The following is a 21,502-nucleotide window of genomic DNA, read 5'->3' as shown; positions in this document are numbered from 1 at the left end:
CCACAAAAATCCTCTTTATAAAGAGATAATGAGTCTTCATAAGAACATAGGAAACTGCCATGCTGGGTTAGACCAAGGGTCCATCAAGCCCAGCATCCTGTTTCCAACAGAGGCCAAACCAGGGCACAAGAACCAGGCAAATACCCAAACACCAAGAAGATCCCTTGCTACTGATGCAATTAATAGCAGATGCCATTCCCTAAGTCAACTTGATTAATAGCAGTTAATAGACTTCTCCTCCAAGAACTTATCCAAACCTTTTTTTAAACCCAGCTACACTAACTGCACTAACCACATCTTCTGGCAACAAATTCCAGAGCTTAACTGAGTTGAGTGAAAAATAATTTTCTCCGTTTAGTTTTAAATGTACTACTTACTAACTTCACGGAGTGCCCCCTAGTCCTTCTATTATCCAAAAGTATAAATAACAGATTCACATCTACTCGTTCAAGACCTCTCATAATTTTAAAGACTTCTATCATACCCCTCCTCAGCCGTATCTTCTCCAAGCTGAACTGCCCTAACCTCTTCAGCCTTTCCTCATAAGGGAGCTGTTCCATCCTCCTTTATCATTTTGGTTGCCCTTCTCTGTACCTTCTCCAATACAACTATATCTTTTTTGAGATGCAGCGACCAGAATTGTACACAGTATTCAAGGTGTGGTCTCACCATGGAGCGATACAGAGGCATTATGACATTATTCCTAACATTTTGTTTGCTTTTTTGACTGCTGCAGCACACAGACGACGATTACAAAGTAGTATCCCCTATGATGCCTACCGTAGATCTTTTTCCTGGGTGGTAGCTCCTAATATGGAACTTAACATCGTTTAACTACAGCAAGGGTTATTTTTCCTTATATGCAACACCTTGCACTTGTCCACATTACAATTCATCTGCCATTTGGATGCCCAATCTTCCAATCTTGCAAGGTCCTCCTGTAATATATACAATCCGCTTGTGATTTAACTACTCTGAATAATTTTGTATCATCTGCAAATTTGATAAAGTCACTCGTCGTTTTGCTTTCCAGATCATTTATAAATATATCGAAAAGCACCGGTCCAAGTACAGATCCCTGAGGCACTCCACTGATTACCCTTTTCCACTGAGAAAATTGACCATTTAATCCTACTCTCCGTTTCCTGTCTTTTAAGCAGTTTGTAATCCATGAAAGGACATCGCCTCCTATTCCATGACTTTTTAGTTTTCTTAAGAAGCCTCTCATGAGGGACTTTGTCAAACGCTTTCCAAAAATCCAAATACACTACATCTACCAGTTCACCTTTATCCACATGTTTATTAATCCCTTCAAAAAAATGAAGCAGATTTGTTAGGCAAGACTTCCCTTGGGTAAATCCATGTTGATTGTGTTCCATTAAACCATGTCTTTCTATATGCTCTATGATTTTGATCTTTAGAATAGTTTCCACTAATTTTCCTGGCACTGAAGTCAGGTTCACTGGTCTATAGTTTCCCGAATCGCCCCTGGAGCCCTTTTAAATATTGGGGTTACATTGGCCACTCTCCAGTCTTCAGGTACAATGGATGATTTTAATGATAGGTTACAAATTTTAACCAATAGCTCAGAAATTTCATTTTTTAAGTTCTTTCAATACCCTAGGATGCGTACCATCTGGTCCAGGTGACTTGCTACTCTTTCATTTGTCAAGCTGGCCTACTACATTTTCCAGGTTCACAGTGATTTGGTTCAGTTCATCTGACTCATCACCCTTGAAAACGATCTCCGGAACTGGTATCTCCCTAACATCCTCATTAGTAAACACGGAAACAAAGAATTAATTTAGACTTTCTTCAATGTCCTTATCTTCCCTAAGAGCCCCTTTAACCCCTCGGTCAACTAACAATCCAACCAACTCTCTCACAGGTTTCTTGCTTCTAATATATTTTAAAACGTTTTTGAGTTTTTGCCTCTACGGCCAACTTCATTTCAAATTCTCTCTTTGCCTGTCTTATCAATGTTTTACCCTTAACTTGACAATGCTTATTTCTTTTTCCTATTTTCTTCAGATGGATCCTTCTTCCAATTTTTGAAGGAGGTTTTTTTGGCTAAATTAGCCTCCTTTCACCTCACCTTTTAACCATGCTGGTAATTCTTTTGCCTTCCCTTCGACTGTGAGAAACACTCTGCTTTGCTGGGTGTCGAAACGGGCCCCCAAGTACTCCAGGGACCGCAAGGGCGTCAGATGACTTCTGTACATTGATGATCCAACCCAGCGACTCCAGGAAGGACCGCACTCTGTCTACTGCTCGTACCCCCTCTTCCAGAGACTTCGCCCGGATCAGTCAGTCGTCTAAGTAAAGGGTGTACCAACAATCCCTCCTGTCTCAGGGTCGCAGCCACCACCACCATCACCTTTATAAAGGTGCGTGCAGCGGTGGCCAGACCAAAGGGAAGCCCCTGAAACTGATAGTGCTGATCCAGCACCATGAACCTGAGGAACTTCTGATGTTCCCGCCAGATGGGAATATGGAGATAAGCCTCGGTGAGATCCAGGGACGCCAAAAACTCTCCCTTCCTTACTGCCGCAATTACTGTGCACAATGTCTCCATCCAGAAGCGCGGTACCTTCAAATTCTGGTTTACCCTTTTCAGATCCAGGATAGGCCAGAAGGTGCCCTCCATCTTTGGCACCACAAAATAGATGGACTACCGGCCTGGCACTGGTACCACCGCTTCCAGACTTAACAACCGATGAAGCGTTTCCTGGACAGCCACCCGTTTGCTTCGGGAAAGACACTGCGATTCCAGAAAGGCAGGCCTCAGAGTACGAGAAAACTCTAAGGCGTACCCTTCGCTCACCACACTCAGCACCCAGCGGTCTAATGTAATCTTGGTCCACTCCTAGTAAAAACGGGCCAGCCGGCCCCCGATGACCAGAGACAAAGAGTGGACCTGCCTGATCTCATTGGGAGGACTTATTGCCACCCGCCCCTGGGCGGACCTGCCTCTTGTAGACCTTCCGGTCCCCTGAAAGGACTGCTGTCTATGTGAAGCCTGTTGTGCCCCTGAGCCTCCTGAAGCTCTCACTGGATGAGAACACCTGACCTCCCGAAAGCGAGGCTGAGAGGAAAAGGGCTTAAACCCGACTTCCGATCTTCTGGCAGCCGATTGCCTTTTGTCTCACCCAGTGATTTCATCAAGCGGTCCAGGTCCTCACCGAACAACAGTTCCCCTGAAAGGGCAAATTACAGAACTGCGACTTTGACAAAAGATCAGCCGACCAATTACGCAGCCACAAGTGCCGTCTAGCTGCCACCACCGACACCATACCACGGGCCGTGGTGCGCACCAGGTCATATAAGGCGTCCGCTCCATAGGCAACCCCCGCCTCCAGGCGAGCCGCCTGTATCGGGGACAGAGTACCAGAGGCCGACTGCTGCTGCGGCTTCTGAATCCAACACAAACAGGCCCGCTGCATGAGACTCGCACAAACTGCCGCACACAGGCCTAGGCCCAGAACCTCAAAGACTTGCATGAGGTGTACTACCAACTTCCTATTCTGAACATCCTTCAGAGCGGAGGCTCCAGTCACCAGGATGGTAGTCTTCTTGGTGACCGCTGACACCGCCAAATCCACCTTCGGGACCTTGAGGGCATCCAAATGCTCCTGCAGCAGCGGATTTTTCGGGCATTGCTTTGCCGATGCGCAGCCACGAGTCGGGGGGAGTCCCACTCTCTAGTAATCAGTTTCTGGATCTTCTTTGGAACTGGAAAGGCACTGGGAGGTCTCCAAAGACCATCCAGCACCAATTAACTCCCTCCGCATCCGAATCCTCTAGAGCAAGCTTGACACCCAATTCCTCCAACACCTGGAGAATGAGCGGGCAAAGCTCCTCTCTCCGAAACAGGTGAATCACGCATGGATCATCGCCTTCCGCCTCCGGAATCTTCGCTTCCCCCCCGATCCAATCTAGCATTTAGGGGGTTCAGAGGAGGGTCCCCTGCCGGATCCGCATCCTGATTGTCTCCCAAGGACAGGACATCCTCCTCCTGGTAGTCCTCGATTCTGAATCAGACTTCTCTTGTGCCAGGTGATCCCCCCCAGAACGTTAGCCGTGAGCCTCCAGATCCTCTAGGGGGATCCTGCTTCCGCTTTGCCGATTCCACGTACTCAGCCTTCCGACCGCACGTGCCTGCCTGCCTGCCTAGCCAGGAAAGAATCATGTAGAAGGAGCACAAATTTGGTTGAACCCCCCCCTCCCGGGGTGCCCGAGGGACATATGGGGCTGCTCGGACCAGAGACACCCTGATCTTCAGAGTCTGGCCGTGTTCTAGGAATCACAGGTGATGCAGACCTTCCCGAACCCTGGGGCAGTTGTCCGCCATCTGGTGCCACCTCAGCAGCCATCGCCACCCACTCCAAAGCTCCCAGACCCCTGCTGCGGGCCTGGAGTGTCTCCGCGGCTTTAATTTGTGCTCAGATGCCCCCTCCTGCATAATCTGTGCAGAGGCTGAGGTCATGAGAAAGGCCACCCGGCCCCCACATTTTTCTCTCTCTTTATTTTATTTTTTTTAACACACTAAACACAGCAGTGCCTGCCTAGCAAAAATGCAGCTGAGCCGCGCGGGGGAGGGGCGATCCACGCAGCCGAGAGCAAAACAGAGGAAGGTGCACTTCCCCCTGCAACTTAGAAAGAGAGAACGGACCTGTTAAAAAGAGCCCAATGAGAATAATCTGTTGGCCAATAGAATATTATTATCCAAATATAGATCAGCTATAAAGAATGCAAAACGAGCATATGGTAACAAAATTCATGGCCTAAAATTTAATGCCAAAGCCTTATTCACACTCGTGCAGAGTCTGACTACATCTACTCTTGATTTTTTTTTTCACTCCCTCTGAAGATACTGAATTGAAATGTAATAAACTCACACTCTTCTTTAAAGAAAAAATCACAAATCTTTTAGTACAATTCTCATCAAACCCCCCTCAAACTATCTCCTTAGCAGGAGACCCCTCCACCCTCCTCTGAAATTTCATCTATACTCTCTAGCCTTAAACCTGCTAACCACCCTTGGGACCCAATCTCCTTAAAATTCTTAAAACCGGTCTCACACTTGATTGTTCCAAGTATCACTACAATAGTTAACCTTTCTCTGTCTGAAGGTCATATGCCACAGCCTTTAAAATGTGCAATAACCAATCCTAAAAAACAATAAGAAAGACCCCACTGATTTTAAATAACCTCAGACCTATATCCAACTTACCATTTCTCGCCAAAATTACTGAAAAAGTTCAGAAACAACTCTCAGATTTTCTAGATTCCAACAATATTCTTTACCCCTCACAACACGGATTTAGAAACTATTTTAGCACAGAAACTCTTCTTCTATCACTCTCTGAAACAGTTCGAGGTTTCGACAATGGTCACTCTTATTTACTTTTCCTTTTGGATCTATCAGCAGCATTTGATACGGTTGACTTTGACATCTTACTTAATAGACTGAAGGATAGTGGTCTGTCCGGTTCTGTTCTCTCCTGGTTCAAATCTTTTCTTTCTGACCGTTCTTTCCAAGTAAAAATACTCATTATCCCCAAAAAATAAAAATGGAGTCTGGAGTTCCTCAAGGATTGCCATTATTGGCCACCCTCTTTAATATCTACCTTTTGCAGCTCTGTAAACTATTAAACAGCTCTAGGAATCACTCACTTTATTTATGCAGATGAACAACTTTTAATTCCCATTAAAAATTCTCTTTCGGAAACTCTCAAAATTCTTGAAGTTTACTTATTCATGGTCAAACAAATATCACATATGAAACTGATTCTAAACCATCAAAAAACAGAAATTATTCTATTGAGCAGGAAAAGTATTATCAATAAGGATTTCAATTTTAAAACACATTTTATGCATATTAATTTGGTTCCCCAAGTCAAAACCTTAGGAGTTATTATCAATCACGAATTAAGACTAAAAACTAAAATAAACCACAAAATCAAAGATTTTTTTTTAATAAACTCCATGTTCTAAACGATTGAAACCATTAGATTTTAATGATTTTAGAACAGTTCTTCAAACTTTAATATTCTCTACAATTGATTATTGCAATGCTAATTTATTTGGTCTACCCTCAAATCAATATTAGACCCTTACAGTTACTTAAGAACGCTTCTGCAAGAGTTCTCTGCAGTGGAAAAAAATTGGATCACATCACACCTACTTTAACCAATCTTCACTGGTTACCAATTAAATTCCGTACTGATTACAAAATATTATGTCTAATCCACAAATCTATCTAGATTTGTGGATATATATATACAAGCCGTTAAGCCCGTTAAAACGGACTACATCCCTCTGTCTCTCACCTCCCCCTCTTTCTCTCTCCCCTCACTCTTCACCACCCCCTCCCTCACCCACTCCTCCCCACCCTCCCTCTCCTATCACTCAGTCCCTCCCTCCCACTCAGTCTCACTCACTCACTCCCTCCCCCCTCTCTCCCTCCCTCTCACTCACTCAGTCCCACTCACTCTCACTCAGTCCCCACTCCCTCAGTCCCACTCCCTCCCTCCCTCTCTCTCCCTCAGTCCCACTCCCTCCCTCAGTCCCTCCCCCCTCCCTCTCACTCACTCCAGTCCCACTCACTCTCCCTCTCTCTCCCAGTCCCCCTCCCTCCCTCAGTCCCCCCTCTCCCTCTCACTCAGTCCCACTCCCTCCCTCTCACTCAGTCACTCCCTCCCACTCTCTCTCTCCGTCCCTCCCTCCCACTCAGTCCGTCCCTCCCTCTCTCTCTCTTCTCCCTCCCTCGCTACCGCCCGCTACCGCCGTCGCCGCTACCGCCGTCGCCGCCCGCTGCCGGTACCGCCGCCGCTCGCTACCGCCGTCGCCGCCCGCTGCCGGTACCGCCGACGCCGCCATTTTTTTTTCTTTCTGAAGCTGCCTCAGAGCGACGTGCTCGCCCGCACATGCGCGGTAGAGCTGGTCTCTACTGCGCATTTGCGGGCCGTCGGTCACAGGCCATTTATAAGGTAGATATATATATATATATATATATATATATATATATAAAACTGTAAACCGTTGTGATGGTGCTCTACTATACGACGGTATAGAAAAGTTTTAAATAAATAAATAAAATATACACCGTGACAACACAGAACGGCTCAATGCTCAACTTCACTTACACACCCCGGAAAGAAACTTGAGATCAGCTAATAAAGGGCTGTCAACAGTCCCTTCTATTAGATATGTCCACGTGTCAGAAGTCAGGGAGCTTTTTCCATAGCAAGACCAACAATGTGGAATCAAATTCCTTGTAAACTAAGATTGCAAAAAGATCTTAAGGCCTTTAAACAGATGTTGAAAACTTGGCTTTTTAAAAGGCATATGACTTAAATTCCTTTATCAGCCATTGCATACTCGCAACATATAATTTTGAGATTGTTTTTTTCTTTTTACTTTGTTTGCTTTTAGTCATCTTTTATTTTTTCTTTATATGCTTTTACTTTGTATGCCTCTTATTTGTTTTTTATTTTTTTCTTTTATTCTTTTATCATTTTTATATTGTAACTATGTTTATTGTTATAACTTTGCACACTGTTAAGACTGTCCCCACAGATTGATGGTTTATAAAAGCAATAAATAAATACATTAAAAATAAGTACTAGGCCCTAATCTAAACAGATCCCAAATAATTTCAGGAAGGAATGCTTCTTAATCCTCACCAGACTTGCAGTTGTCCACCAAGTCATCTTCCAGGACAACAAGCATGGCTCGAGGGATACATCCAACAGACAGCCTTTGAACCTAGATTTCGAGAAGAGAAGGGAGTTGAAATACAGATTCAGATAGCAAACAAACAATCAGCAAGGCACAAACCACATGGAACTTAGACATAGCTAGGTCATTACTGAAATACTACTTAGCCGGATAAGTAGGACTTATCCGGTTAAGTGGCAGCTGCTGAATATTTGGCTATTTTCAGCAACCACCACTTAAGCTGGATAAGTAGCTTATCTGGCTAAGTAAATATCTAGATAGTCAACGGGCGGATTGGGGTGGTGTAACTTATCTAGATAAGTGCTGATATGACTTATCCAGTTAAGTTAACCAAATAAGTTAGATTTGTTCAATAGAAGGTCTAAATTTAGCCGAATATAACTTATCTGGCTAACTAGAACTTATACAGATATATTCAGCGGCATAGCTGTGCTGCTGAATATCCCTTCTAGGTTATCTGGATAAGTTATACCACAAAGCAGAGTTGCTTACATGTAACAGGTGTTCTCCCAGGACAGCAGGATGTTAGTCCTCACATATGGGTGACATCATCAGATGGAGCCCCGATGCGGAAAATTTATGTCAAAGTTTCTAGATCTTTCACGTCAGGTACTTCAGGTCACAGGTATGCAGCGCCTCAAAAGGAACTTTCATCAGCTGAGCTAACGCCAGGGTGAAGTCCCAAGACACAGTGGGAGGCTTCAATTGAAGCAGGCCCCATAAGAATCGTACAACTATAGTCTGTACAGAGATGAGCGTACCATCTACACCTTGATGTTATGTGCCAATTGCACTGAGAAGAACTCTAACGGAGTTGGTTTTTAAGCCAACTTCCAATAACTGTGGAAGGTAATCAAGCAGTTTTTGTGTGGGGCAGGAGAACGGATCTAGGGCCTTCTGCTCACAGCACAAGAAAAACCTCCTCCACTTGAGTCCATAGGACTTTCTAGTGGAAGGCTAAGTCATCAGGATACGAGACACATCCTCTGAAAGATCGACTGGTTGCAGAATTAACCTCTCAACATCCAGGCTGTGAGTGATAGGGCTTGATCGTTTGGATGGACAACTCCCGTAGGAGTGGAAACCAGACCTGTCTCGACCAATAAGGGCCTATGAGGATCATAGTCCTCCTGTCCTCACGAACCTTCAAGACAATCTTCGCCACTAAAGGAATCTGAGGATACACATAGAGAAGACCCTTGCCCCAGTGACTGGCAAGGGCGTCTGAGGCCAGTTTGCCATCTGACCTGTACAAGGAGCAGAACCGAGACATCTTTCTGTTGCAAGGGGACGTGAATAGATCTACGTCCAAGCTCCCCCAGAGGCGGAATATCCGATTCGTCACCCCCTGGTCCAGGGCCCACTTGTGGGGTCTGAAGGCTAGACTCAGCCTGTCTACTACCACGTTCTCCATCCTGGCCAGGTACATGGCCCTGAGCACCATCCCCTGAGACAGAGCCCATTACCAGATCTGGACTGCTTCCTAACCCAGGAGGTACGAACCCATGATATCTTGCTTGTTGACATACCACATAGCTACCTGGTTGTCAGTTTGGATGAGAGCAACTTTGTTGGACAGCCAATCTCTGAAAGCCCATAGCTTGTACCTGATCGCCCGGAGTTCCAGGAAATTGATTTGGCATTAGCTTTCCTGGGCAGAGCAGACACTGGATGCTGAGCCCATCTACATGAGCTCCCAAGCCCAGGCTGGATGCATCCATGGTTAGGACATTTCGGTAGGATGACTTTGAAAAGAGATCTCCAGTTCCAGATTTAAAAAGTACCCACCATCAGGACAATGAGTACCAGAGAGATGGGGTGACTTGAATGCTGTCCTGGAGGTTCTGCGAGGCTTGTCACCACTGCGACCTCAGGGTCCATTGGGATCTGCACCTGTGTAATTAAGCCAAGGGAGTGACATAGATGGTTGCAGCCATGTGGCCCAACAGCCTCAACATGTCAAGCTGACACCTGCTGGCTTTGCTGAATCTCTTCCGTGATGGTCATCAAAGTGATGGCCCTTTGATGAGGCAGGAAGGCCTTGGCATGAGCCGTGTCTAGCAGGGCTCCTATGAAGTCCAATTGAGATGGCGGGCCATAACGGGACTTCGGCAGTTGATAACGAACTCTAGTGACTCAAACACCCAGATGGTCAAGCACGTGGACCTGATGGGTCTTGCCTGAGATGGGCTCTTGACCAGCCAATTGTTCAGATAAGGGAAAACATGCACCCCTCGCCTGCAGAGGTGCGCTGCCACCATGGCCAGGTATTTTTTGAAGACTCGTGGGGCTGACGCTAGCCTGAACAGCAACACTCAGTACTGGAAGTATTGTTTTCCCCACCACAAATCAAAGATACTTCCTATAACTGAAGAAGATCGATATGAGTGTATGTGTCCTTTAGATCAAGGGAGCATAGCCGGTCCCCTTTTTGCAAAGGGGGGGCGGTGGGGAAATCAAGGTGCCCAGGCAAACCATCTTGAACTTTTCTTTTTTTAGAAATCTGTTCAAAGCCCTTAGGTCTAGGATGGGACAGAGTCCTCCTGTTCTCTTTCGAATCAGGAAGTACCTGAAATAGAATCTCTGCCCTCTTTTGCTGTGATGAGACAGGCATGGCAGCTTGGGCCATTAAGAGGGAGGAAAGCTCTGCTAGCAATACCTCCTGATGTGCTACCAGCTCCCAAAATGGGCTGGGAGAGCAATTTGGAGGGAGACCCAATAGATTCAATTGGTACTCTTGATGGATAATGGAATGAATCCACTGGTCCAAGGTTATATTGGGCCACTGGTTTCCAAAAAACCGCAGCCTGCCCCCAACCGGAGGTACAGGCAACTGGCTTATGTTCCCTACGAAACAGTCAAAACCCCATCCCAGCAGTTGACTGAGGCACCAGCTGGGGCTTGGGAGCTCTCTGTTGCCTGGGACAGTTGCAGGAGCCCTGATGGTGTTGGCGGGAGCAAGGGGGCGGAGAATAGTAATTCCTCTGGCAAAAGAAGTACTTCCTGTCCCATTCTTGCTGGCCTCCTAGAAGAGGAGGATGGGTCCAGAGTACTGACAGAGTTGTTGGAGGGTTTCATGGTGGTCCTGGAGCTGGGCCACCGTGTCTCTCACCCTGTCTCTGAAGAGATTCTACCCAGTACATGGCATGTCAAGTCATTCCTGTATCTCTGGTCACAGATGTGAGGCCTGAAGCCATGCCATTCTGTGGGCGCTGATTCCTGCTGCAGAGACCCTTGATGATGTCTCAAAAACATTGCAGGTCACTCGGATCTCGTGTTTTCCACAATCCAGGCCCTTATGCACCAGCGACAAGAGGGTGTCCTGCTGCTGTTGAGGCAGCTGTTTGGCCCCCTCCTGCACCTGCTTCCAGATGTTCTGCAAGTACTGGCTCATGTAGAGCTCATAGGAAGCAATACCGGCAATGAGCATGGCCCCCCCCCGAAACACTATTGCCAAAAGCGTCCATCATTCTGTGGTTCTTCCCCGGGGGCAGTGAGGAATGGGTCCGAGAATGCTTGGCTCTCGAGAGTGGATTCGACCACCACCGACTGGTGAGGAAGCTGATTTTTATCAAATCTGGCAGCTTTCTGGATGAGGTAAACCCAGTCAGCCTTGTTAATGGGAGGCACAGTGAGGGGATATTCCCATATCCTCAGGAGTAGCTCCTTAAGTATCTCGTGTACCAGGACCGCCATGTTCTCCCTTAGGAGGCTCTACAAACTGAAACATTTCAAGCATTTTGTGTCTGGCATTCTCATCCATCAGCAACTGAAATAGGATGGCTTCTGCCATCATCCGCACAAACCTTGCAAAGGTTAAGTCCTCAGGCTTAGACTTTCTTTGCTCTTCTGGAGGAGAAAGGTCTGAGGAGAGACCCTCTAAGTCCTCTAAGGAGGACTCAAAGATATCCTCCCCCAGGGGTCACAGGGACCCTCATCATCATTGTAAGCCACAGGGGATGGGGTCCTAGGCACTCAGCCTTCGTCCAGAGGTGCAGGCACTGGCAAAGCTGAAGAGGGGTGGGGGTTAGAGGCCTCGGCATCTCTGCCAGCCTAAATGGAGCTTCCTCTTTGGAGAAACTGGCAACAACCACAGTATTGGTAGGGGGAGACCTTGGTGCCCCACTGGGCACTGTTGCCATCCCAGGAACGGATGCCATCTGGGTCGGCAATGCACTGATGAGCACATTGAGCTTCTCCAGCAGTAGTTCCAGGACGGACTGTACCAGCTCCGGTGCCATCGATGCCACAGGACCCATGCCCTGCAGCGCCCATTCTACCGCCACTGGAGTCGCTGCTCCAGTTCTTCCTTGAACACTACCGATGCCAACACCAACTGGGAGGAAGGAGGGGATGGCCAGATCTTCTTTGGACCCATGAGGCAGATCGGTGTCTAGCATCCCGACCAGTGGAGACTGTCGCAATTCCCAGCATCAATGGAGGACTGGCACTCCTCGCCATGGGGTCGCTTCAGAGGCATCGCAGAGTGAGCCGGTGCATCCCTGTGACCGGCACCATGCATCGACAGGGACCGGAGCCGATGCTTCTTTGGTTTCTCTCGATGCTCAGCCCGGTCCTTCCCTGGTAGCAAGGCCAATGACAGGGAATCTGAGATCAGTAGTCTAGAGGAGATTGATGGTAGGCTGTCTCAGACAGCCCGATCCGCTGATGGCACCAACGCGACCGATGGTCCCAATGATGTCGATGGCATGGCGTCCATCTGTGTGGCTCAGAGGTCCATCGATGCCAATGCCACTGATGCCGATAGCTGGTCTTCTTTGGTCAGAAGAGCTGCTCCATCTTGTCAAGCTGAAGATGCTGTCCCTTCGGGATCATTTGTGTGCTTAAGTGGCAATCCCGGATATCATGCGATGCCCCCAGGAAGAGGACATATATCTCATGGGGGTCCGTAATGGACATGGTCCTCAGGCACTGGGTTATCAAGGAAATGACAGAATGAAATAAAAGGGCCATAAAATCAAAATTGATGGTGGCGGGCACCAATGGCTGGCAGTCACTGAAGCACTGCCGCCGCGGGGCAAAAATAGACCGCGAAAGGAAACTTCCCAGAAACGTCAAAAACTGCAAAGAAAAACCCACGGAAAGCAAGAAATATTAAGTTTTTCAAAAAGGCCAAAAAGCCACAGTGAGCTCACTCATACCATGATGCTTACAACGCCGCGGAAAAAGAAAGACTAGAGAGGGATGCATGGATTAGGGCATGCCGGGCATGCCCTGTGTACCAAGTCAAAGTTCTAGGAACATTGACATACGTTTTCCGTGTCAGGGCTCCATCTGATGTCATCACTCATGTGTGGGGACTAATATCCTGCTTGTCCTTGGAGAAAAGAGAATTTCATCTTGAAAGGAAATGATTTTCACTCCAAAAATGTGGCTAAACTGAACATTTTGTGGCAGTAGTAGTTATACCCACACATTAAATAAAATGTAAAAGGAATTAGACAAATTTGAGGAGTGGGGGGGGGAACATATTGGCCCTTGTTCATAAAAGGACTTTCCCCTATTCTATAACTAATGGGAAAAGAAATTATCTCTGTTGAGTAGGGCCAGTTTCTTCCTACTCAGATTTATGATGCACTTCCTCTTGTAATTACCTGTTCCTGGATTTTAATCTCTTGGTAGTCTCTGCAGCTGGAGGGAGCAGATGAGGAGTCCGATAGACAGGTGAATCTGGTTGAGTTGCAGCCTTGCTCATTAGGGCAGGATGTGGGGCAGGAGAAGGCATAGTACTGCTCAAAGTCTGCCTTTACAGTCAGCACATGCTTACACTTGCTGCACATGTAGTCCCGTTCAAACTCCAGCACTTTCACAAGACTGGTGCGAATCACCGTCCCAGTGACGGACAAAAAGCGGCCCACATCTCTAGTTTTAGGAATATGCTCCCTGGTTAACTCAGGACAAACAGGTAAACCTGCAGAACATAAAAGAAGAGAAGGAATAATAAAGTGATATAGAAAGATGCAGCCCTTGCATCCGCACTACAGTTATCAACACTCTCCCCTTCCACTTCTTATGACTTTCAGAACAGCCACTGTCCCAGCTCCTTGCCAGTAACAGAAATACATCTCCATTTTTTTTTTCCATTCAGTTTTTCTGGTCAGACACCATAAATTGAACAGCTCGCTCTAATACACACAGCGTATAAAAACAGGGGAAGAAGGTATGGTCTTACAAGTCAGTTTAAGAAAAACAAAAATAATCAGATGATCTCTGATGCCGAATCTTGTAATGAACCTGAGCACAGCACCACATCTCTCTCACCTTTCAGTTCACCCAACTGCAGTTACTAACACTGGTTGACCAGTGAAATTCCCTGCAGTCCCCTCTTCACTCCCCTTCTCCACAGCCCAACCTTAGTACTCTCTCCCCACCTTCAGCACAAATCTAGTACTCCCCTTTCCAGGCAGATTCAATCTCCCCTCCCATCACCTCCATCCCAAATATTGCTATCCCAGCACTCCTAGCCCGAACCCAGTACTCATCTCCCCATCCTCCAACCCACTCCAACTTGACTAGATCCAGCAATCTTGCCATTTCCCCCCTCCTACCCATCTGTCCAATTCCACAGCCCTCTCTTCCAGGCCACCCGTCACTTTGGCTCCATATGGTCCCACGGCTATCTGATTTCCTGTGGCTGCTATGTGCACAGGTTCTTCAGTAACAGGTGAGGTGTGCATGCACACTAATGCACACATGGGCAACTGACTGGTCCCCGCATCCACTGGTCTTGTAGCAGAGTGTACCTGCGTAACTCAGAATTTACACACATACATTCCTAGCTCGACGAGTACACAAACAAGATTTGAGCCGTTGTGTGTGCAAATAGACCAACATTTGAAAATAAGTGTTTATTTGTGAAGCCATTCAAGGATATCCCTGAAGCAGGACGATTCTGAAACACGGCTCTTGTTAGGGATATTCTTTACAAGATAAGTGATTCTAAGACATAATTTTATTCTGGCTGGTTTGAATATCTTCAGCAAGGTTTTCATTTTATGGCACGCACACTAATTTTCAGCATTGTTTGTGTGGTTTTAAAATTACAACTTAGAAAGAAAAAATTTAGGCAAATTTGGGACCAATGATTACATTTATTTAAAAACTTTTCTATACCGTCGCTAAGTTATATACCATAGCAACGGTTTACAAATAGGCACATAGACTAAGGTAAGTAAATGTAGGTTATCGTACATTCTAACAGGTGCCAATAAAGTTCGGTTACAATTTCAAAAATAAAATCATTGTTTGAGTATTGTTGGTCAAGTCCAGGTATATTATTGAGTTACTATCTCTTTGAGATATTACTTCTTAAATGTAGGCTTGAGTAAATTCATTCTCATCTGCATTACCCTATACTTTCATTCTCTACCTGCCAGACTCTTTAGTGAAGGCATTTTTAAAGAGCCATGTTTTTAAATTTTTCTTAAAAGTTTTGAGATTACTCTGTAACCTGAGTTCAGGGGGCATCGTGTTCCATAGTATGGGCCCAGCCAACGATAAAGCCCTTTCTCTCACTTGGGTTAATTTTGCTGACTTTACTGAAGGGATTGTTAGTAGTGCTTTGTTTGCTGAGCGGAGGTTTCTTTGTGGAACATTTACTCATAAGCAGTGTTGCCAACCTCGCTTATTTACCGCGAGATTGGGCTTCTTTTTGTAGTCATTCGCGGGTTTATTTTTCCGATTCGCGGGTTGCTTTTAATTGGGCTATTTTTTCTGCCAGTCGCGTTTTTTGGGGCTTGTTGGGCGGGACTTGTGCTCTGAATCATGTTACAGTGATTGGCTGCGGCTGCTGCGATGAAGCCTGTCCATAGCAGGCGCACCCTATCCCTATATTGCAGCAGTAAGCCAATCAGAGCAGGAGCTGCAAGCCTTGTTGATGCACACGTCAGGAGCACATTTTGTGGGCAGACCCAGCCAGCACAGCATCGCACGTAGGCGAAACGGGAAGGCCAGCAGCACAGCGTTGGAGAGCAACAGCAAAGGAATCCAGAGTGTGCAGCTACAGCCAGGTATCAGGAGGGAAGGAGTTAGTATGTTGGGAGAGGGTAATGAGTGTGTGGGGGCCGGTGATGTACTGGGGGGGAGGGGGCCAGAAATGTGCTCAGAGAGGGTTAGGGAGGTGGGAATGAGTGTGTGGGGGGCCAGAGATGTGCTGGGAGGGGGGGCCAGAGATGTGCTGGGAGGGGGGGAATGAGTGTGGTGGGTGGGGGGGGCCAGAGATGTGCTGGGAGGGGGCTATTTACTCTTTCGGATAGTAGAAAGACTAGGGGGCACTCCATGAAGTTAGCATGGGGCACATTTAAAACTAATCGGAGAAAGTTCTTTTTTACTCAACGCACAATTAAACTCTGGAATTTGTTGCCAGCGAATGTGGTTAGTGCAGTTAGTATAGCTGTGTTTAAAAAAGGATTGGATAAGTTCTTGGAGGAGAAGTCCATTACCTGCTATTAAGTTCACTTAGAGAATAGCCACTGCCATTAGCAATGGTTACATGGAATGGACTTAGTTTTTGGGTACTTGCCAGGTTCTTATGTCCTGGATTGGCCACTGTTGGAAACAGGATGCTGGGCTTGATGGACCCATGGTCTGACCCAGTATGGCATTTTCTTATGTTCTTATTAACTGCTATAAAAAAATAAAATGTTTCAATCTCATGTGTTTTGGGCTTTTTTTGGGCTTGTTTTTTTGGAAAAAAGTGCTTGTTCTTTCATGAAAACCTGGCAACACTGCTCATAAGGCTGTGTTTAGCCAGTCTGCTTCTTTATCATATATTAATTTGTGTATGGTACATAAGGCCTTGTAATTTATCCTGTATTCGATGGGCAACCAATGCAAGTCTGCTAGAGTTTCAGTTATATGGTCCCTCCTCTTTTTTCCCGTCAGTATTCTGGCTGCAGTATTTTGAAGTATCTGGAGTGGTCTTATCGATGTGCTTGGGAGTCCTAGTAAGAGTGCATTGCAGTAGTCAGTGCTGGAAAAGAAAAGTGTTTGTAATACTGTTCTGAAGTGGGCGGGTGTGAGTAATGGTTTCAATCTTCTGAGGACCATAAGTTTTGTGTAGCCTTCTCTTACTTTTATAGATGTGTGTTGCTTCAGGTTGATTTCTGGGTCCATTATTACTCCCAGATTCCTTACTTTTTCGGATAGTTCAATTTTCTGGTTATTTCTTAGGGTTCTCGGTGTTTGAATGATTTCAGTATGTTTTCTCTCAAGGTGAAGGAATTCGGTTTTGTCAATGTTGATAACCAGTTCCATTTGGTTTAGTAGTTGTTTAATTATGTCTAGGTACATGTTAGCTAAACTTAATGTTTTTTCAATTGTGTCGTCTATTGGTAGAATTAATTCAATGTCGTCTGCGTAAATGTAATGTATTATCCCTAGGTCTGCCAGCAGATGACATAAGGGTAGCATATATATGTTAAAGAGGGTAGCAGACAGTGCTGAACCCTGAGGTACTCCTGTTTCAAGTTTAAATTTTTCTGATAATGTGTTTATCTGGACTTGAAAGAACCTATTGTTTTAGGTAGGATCTGAACCAGTTTATTGTTTTGTCACATAATCCAATTTCTTCAAGTCTTTTTAGTAGTATTTGTGGTTTACTGTATCAAAGGCTGCAGATAAGTCGAGCATTATAAGGATGTAATGTTTACTGTTATCAAAACTCTTAGTATGTTGTCTGTTAATGAGAGAACTAATGTCTCAGTGCTGTAGTGTTTGCGGAAGCCGTGTTGTGAAGGGTACAGTATGTTATTATTGTCTAGGTGTTCAGCTAGCTGTTTCTGTACTGTTTTCTCTATTAATTTAGCTAATAAAGGGAGGTTTGAGACTGGGCGGTAGTTAATGAGGATTAGTGGGTCACTGTTTTTCTTTTTGATGATTGGTTTAATGATTGCCCTTTTTAGTGTATCTGGCATTAATCCTTCAGTTAGGGATAGGTTTATGATATTAGTTAGTGTTGGGGTTACTACATTGGCAATCTTTTTTTTGTTCGTATTGTATCGATTTTAGGTGGAGCAGGGTTTATATTTTTTATCATTGATTCAACTTCTTGTTCTGATATTTCTATAAATGAGGACCATATGTTAACATCTCTTTTTTGCATTACGATTGCTGGTTTGCTGTTTTTTGGGAGTTTGTTTCTTAGGTTTAATATTTTGTCACTAAACAATTTAGCTAATTCATTGCATTTTGATTCAGGAAGACTTTGAGGTGATTCTTGTTTGTCATTTGTGAGATTCGTTACTATGGAGAATAAGGTTCTTGGGTTATTGGCAAACTTTTCTATTTTATTGGAATAGTATTCTTTTTTAGTATTAAGGATCAGTTGTTTGTAGAAAGCTAGATGTTTCCTGAATTTGGTTAGGTTTTCTGTTTTGTGTTTTCTCCAGTTTTTTTCAAATTTTCTGAGCTTTCTTTTTGCATCTTTTATTTTTGCATTATGCCAGTGGTTATGTTTTATTTCTTTGATAGTTATTGTTTTGATGGGGTTTATTTCATCGGCTATTTTATTGGCTGAGTCTAACCAGAGTTCCGTAGCTGAGTTACAATCATTAAGTGTTATGTCTTTTAGTTCTTCTTCTAGTTTGTCCTTTAGTTCATCGTTGTTATAGGAAGGTAGATATTTAAATTCTATGGGATTATGAGTTTGTATGGTCTGAGGATTGAGAATATTAATATTGGACTGAATAAGGAGGTGGTCAGACCAAGGAATTTGTGTGTAGCTTGTTGCTAAGTGTTCTAGATAGTTGCTATTTATGAATGTTAGATCAAGTGAGTGTCCGGCTCTGTGTGTTGGTTTATCGGTTATTAGTGAAAATCCTAGTGCTGTCATGGCATCCATTAGTGTCTGGCATGTGACTATGAGGGCATAGTAACCTTGTGTTATGTTGAGAGTTTTCAGCAATGTAAATAGCCCATTCATATGAAGGTCCCATTTAATTAAAAAAAAACCCCAAACCCAACCCAGAATTATTGTGGGATAATAAGAGAAAACCATTAGATACACATAAATGTGAAGGCAAACTACTTCAGATTCCAATTTAGAAATATAATATATAAATGAAGGAATCTATTTGGAATATACATTATATAATGGTATATTACAAAGAGATTCTTTCATCTAAATAAATAAAAATGTAAATGTTTGTTTGTTCAAAATCTTAAATCTCCGAAAGTTCTTCACCGATTGCTTTGAAATTTTGACACAACGTTGCATTCGAATACGCGCGTTTTTATATACCTATATTGTATAGATGTCAACCTGTGACAAGTAAAAACATGCTTTTTTGGAAAAACAGCGCCATCTGTTGGACGTACAAGCAACACACGCTATCTACAATATAAATGGGCTGTGACAGACGGCCCGCAAATGCGCAGTAGAGAGCAGCTCTACCGCGCATGTGCGGACCATTGAGCTCTGCGCTACGTGCTGGATGTCACAGAGGGGAGGAGGAAAGGGCAGACGAGTCGCCGCTCCAAGAAACGGCTTAGCCCGTTCCTCCCCCACTGGGGAAGGGGTAGGGACTGCCGGACAGTTACACACAGGAGAAGGAAAGGGTAGAAGAGTCGCCGAGCTAGTCCGTCCACCGCTGGGCAAGCGGGGGAGGGAGTTGGGACGGCCGGAGTAGAGCAAATGCAGTAGAAAGCGGCTGTGAAGAGATCACAAGCAGCTGCAGCCTGCAGCAGCCAAAGCGCAAAGAGCTGAACAGAGAAGAGCTCGCCCTCCTCCCCCGCCCCCTGAGTCCCACAGATAAGGAGAAGCCAAGTAAATATCCCGCAACTGCGGGGGGGGGGGGGGGGAGGGGAGGGGGAAGGCAGTGCTCTCAACCTGCCCGTGGGTCTCAGCCGCCACAGGAAGAGTTTACATGGGCATCGCTCCACCCCCACTCCCAGCAAAGCACCGTGACGAAAGTGAAAGCCAGAGCCCTGCTCCCTCCACCCTCTCAAGCCCCGATCGGATTTCTTAAAGGCACAGGTCTCCCAGAAAGAGCAAAGGAAGCTAGGCAACGTTTCCCAAATCTGTTGCAGTGCCTGCTGCCTGTCCTTTGTGAGGGGGGTTGGGATGGAATGTTTTCCTCACTCTCCCAGACACAACTGGCGTGGGAACTTTGCAAGCTCTTGCGAGTGCAGAGCAAAGACTTAGGTGGGGAAGGGACAAAAATCCCGCCCGTTTTAACTGTGTGAGAGAGAAGGGTGGTAATGTGCGTGTGTGAGGAACAGAGGGAGAGTGTATGTGCAAGAGAGAGAGAGAGAGGAAGCCTATGTAAGGGGCTGTATGAGAGAGATTCTCTACCCCCCCCCCCCCAGCTCTCCACTTATAGGTTACAGTGGAAGGGGTTCAGTGTAGAGGGGAATGGGAGAGCAAAGGAGTTGGGGCCTGTAAGGATAGAGTGAAAGGGGTCTGAGCCTGTCCCTCCGCCACCGGGGAAGGGGGGAGGGAGTTGGGATGGCAGGACCATTACGCCTCGCGAGATCCCCCTCGGCCACCGCTGCAGCTCCTACCACCGCCACCGCCTGTGGCTCTTCGTGGTGCTGGGGGGGGGGGGGGGGGGGGGAGGAGCGGAGCAGAGCAAAGACGTAGGAGGAGAGGGGACAAAATCTCACCCATTTTAACGGGCTTAACGGCTTGGACTACATATTTTATGATTCTATTTCAATGTTTCCGATTGCATTGTTAAATTGAATTTTCATAGATTTCGATTTATTTTCATTTTGATTTAATTATTTCGTGTGACATTGCGTTGGAATTGAGCTGTGTCATTTACCATACCGTTTATTTAGTGAGTATAGTTTGTGTTTTTTCTTTTTTCATTCCTAAAATTATGCGGTTTACATCTAGACACGGATTGCTTCTCACATGGACAATTATATGTTGCGTGTTCTAGAGTCGGCAAACCAGACAATCTCTATATTTGCACAGACAATGGAACAACAAAAAATATTGTATACCCACAAGCATTGTGAAATTAAACATATTCAAAACATGCGCTCTTTTCTTTCTTTTCCATTTAACCAGACTGAGCCACAGCAATGCGTGGCCGGGTACAGCTAGTTTATATATAAAATATATAGACTGTTTTTTTGAGATTTTTTTCACTCCTTCTTTGGACCTTTTTCATTGGCTATAAGACTATTAAATGCCATGCATTTGTAGCCCTATAACAATTCATTTCTGGCAAAGGATCAATGCCAGATTTAAATCAGCATTTAATAAAATATTTTTGTAATTAAAGTGTTGTTGGAGGATGTGGTCAAATTCAAGGTTTAGATAAGTTTCTGAAGGGAAGCTCCATTTACACTTCTTAGGTAGGCACAGGCCACCTCCTACATCTAGGAATGAAAAACAGGGAGATGATCACCTGAGTACTTCCAAATGATCCATCCTGACCACTGTAGGAGACAGGATGCTGAGCTCAATGGACCAATGGTCTGACAGCCTGCTACTTATGTTCTTAATATACTAAACACAGAGGAACAGTAAATGTGGTATGATTACAAGATATCTTATATGAGAAGGTATCATAAAAGGAGAAATTACTACTTACCTGATAATTTCCTGTCCTCTAAGGAAGGCAGGCCAATCCATACAAGTGGGTTATGCACCTCTATCAGCAGATAGAGACGAAGTAAAAGCGAACGTCACTGACATATAGCCCAGCCCCAACATCAGCCCGCCAGTATTCTCTGGAAAAGCCAAACTGTGGACAAACTAATTATACTTGAACATGACTATCAACAA

General features: G+C 45.3%; 1 protein-coding gene across 2 annotated transcripts in view; it reads right to left on the bottom strand.

The window, feature by feature from the left end:
- MCM9 (minichromosome maintenance 9 homologous recombination repair factor) overlaps window positions 1-21,502 on the bottom strand; it is a 192,011-nt gene that overhangs the window by 143,859 nt on the left and 26,650 nt on the right. For both annotated transcript variants that reach the window (XM_029596420.1, XM_029596419.1), the window contains exons 3-4: window positions 13,359-13,675; window positions 7,689-7,770 (exon numbers count right to left, since the gene is read on the bottom strand). In XM_029596420.1, the coding sequence (XP_029452280.1) occupies window positions 7,689-7,770; window positions 13,359-13,675 (399 nt within the window). The remainder of the gene's footprint in view (window positions 1-7,688; window positions 7,771-13,358; window positions 13,676-21,502) is intronic.

The sequence above is a fragment of the Rhinatrema bivittatum genome, chromosome 3, assembly GCF_901001135.1.
Source record: "Rhinatrema bivittatum chromosome 3, aRhiBiv1.1, whole genome shotgun sequence".
In the NCBI taxonomy this organism is placed as follows: Eukaryota; Metazoa; Chordata; class Amphibia; order Gymnophiona; family Rhinatrematidae; genus Rhinatrema; species Rhinatrema bivittatum.
The sequence above is the reverse complement of the archived record's forward strand: the minus strand, read 5'-3'. Positions and strand labels throughout refer to the sequence as shown.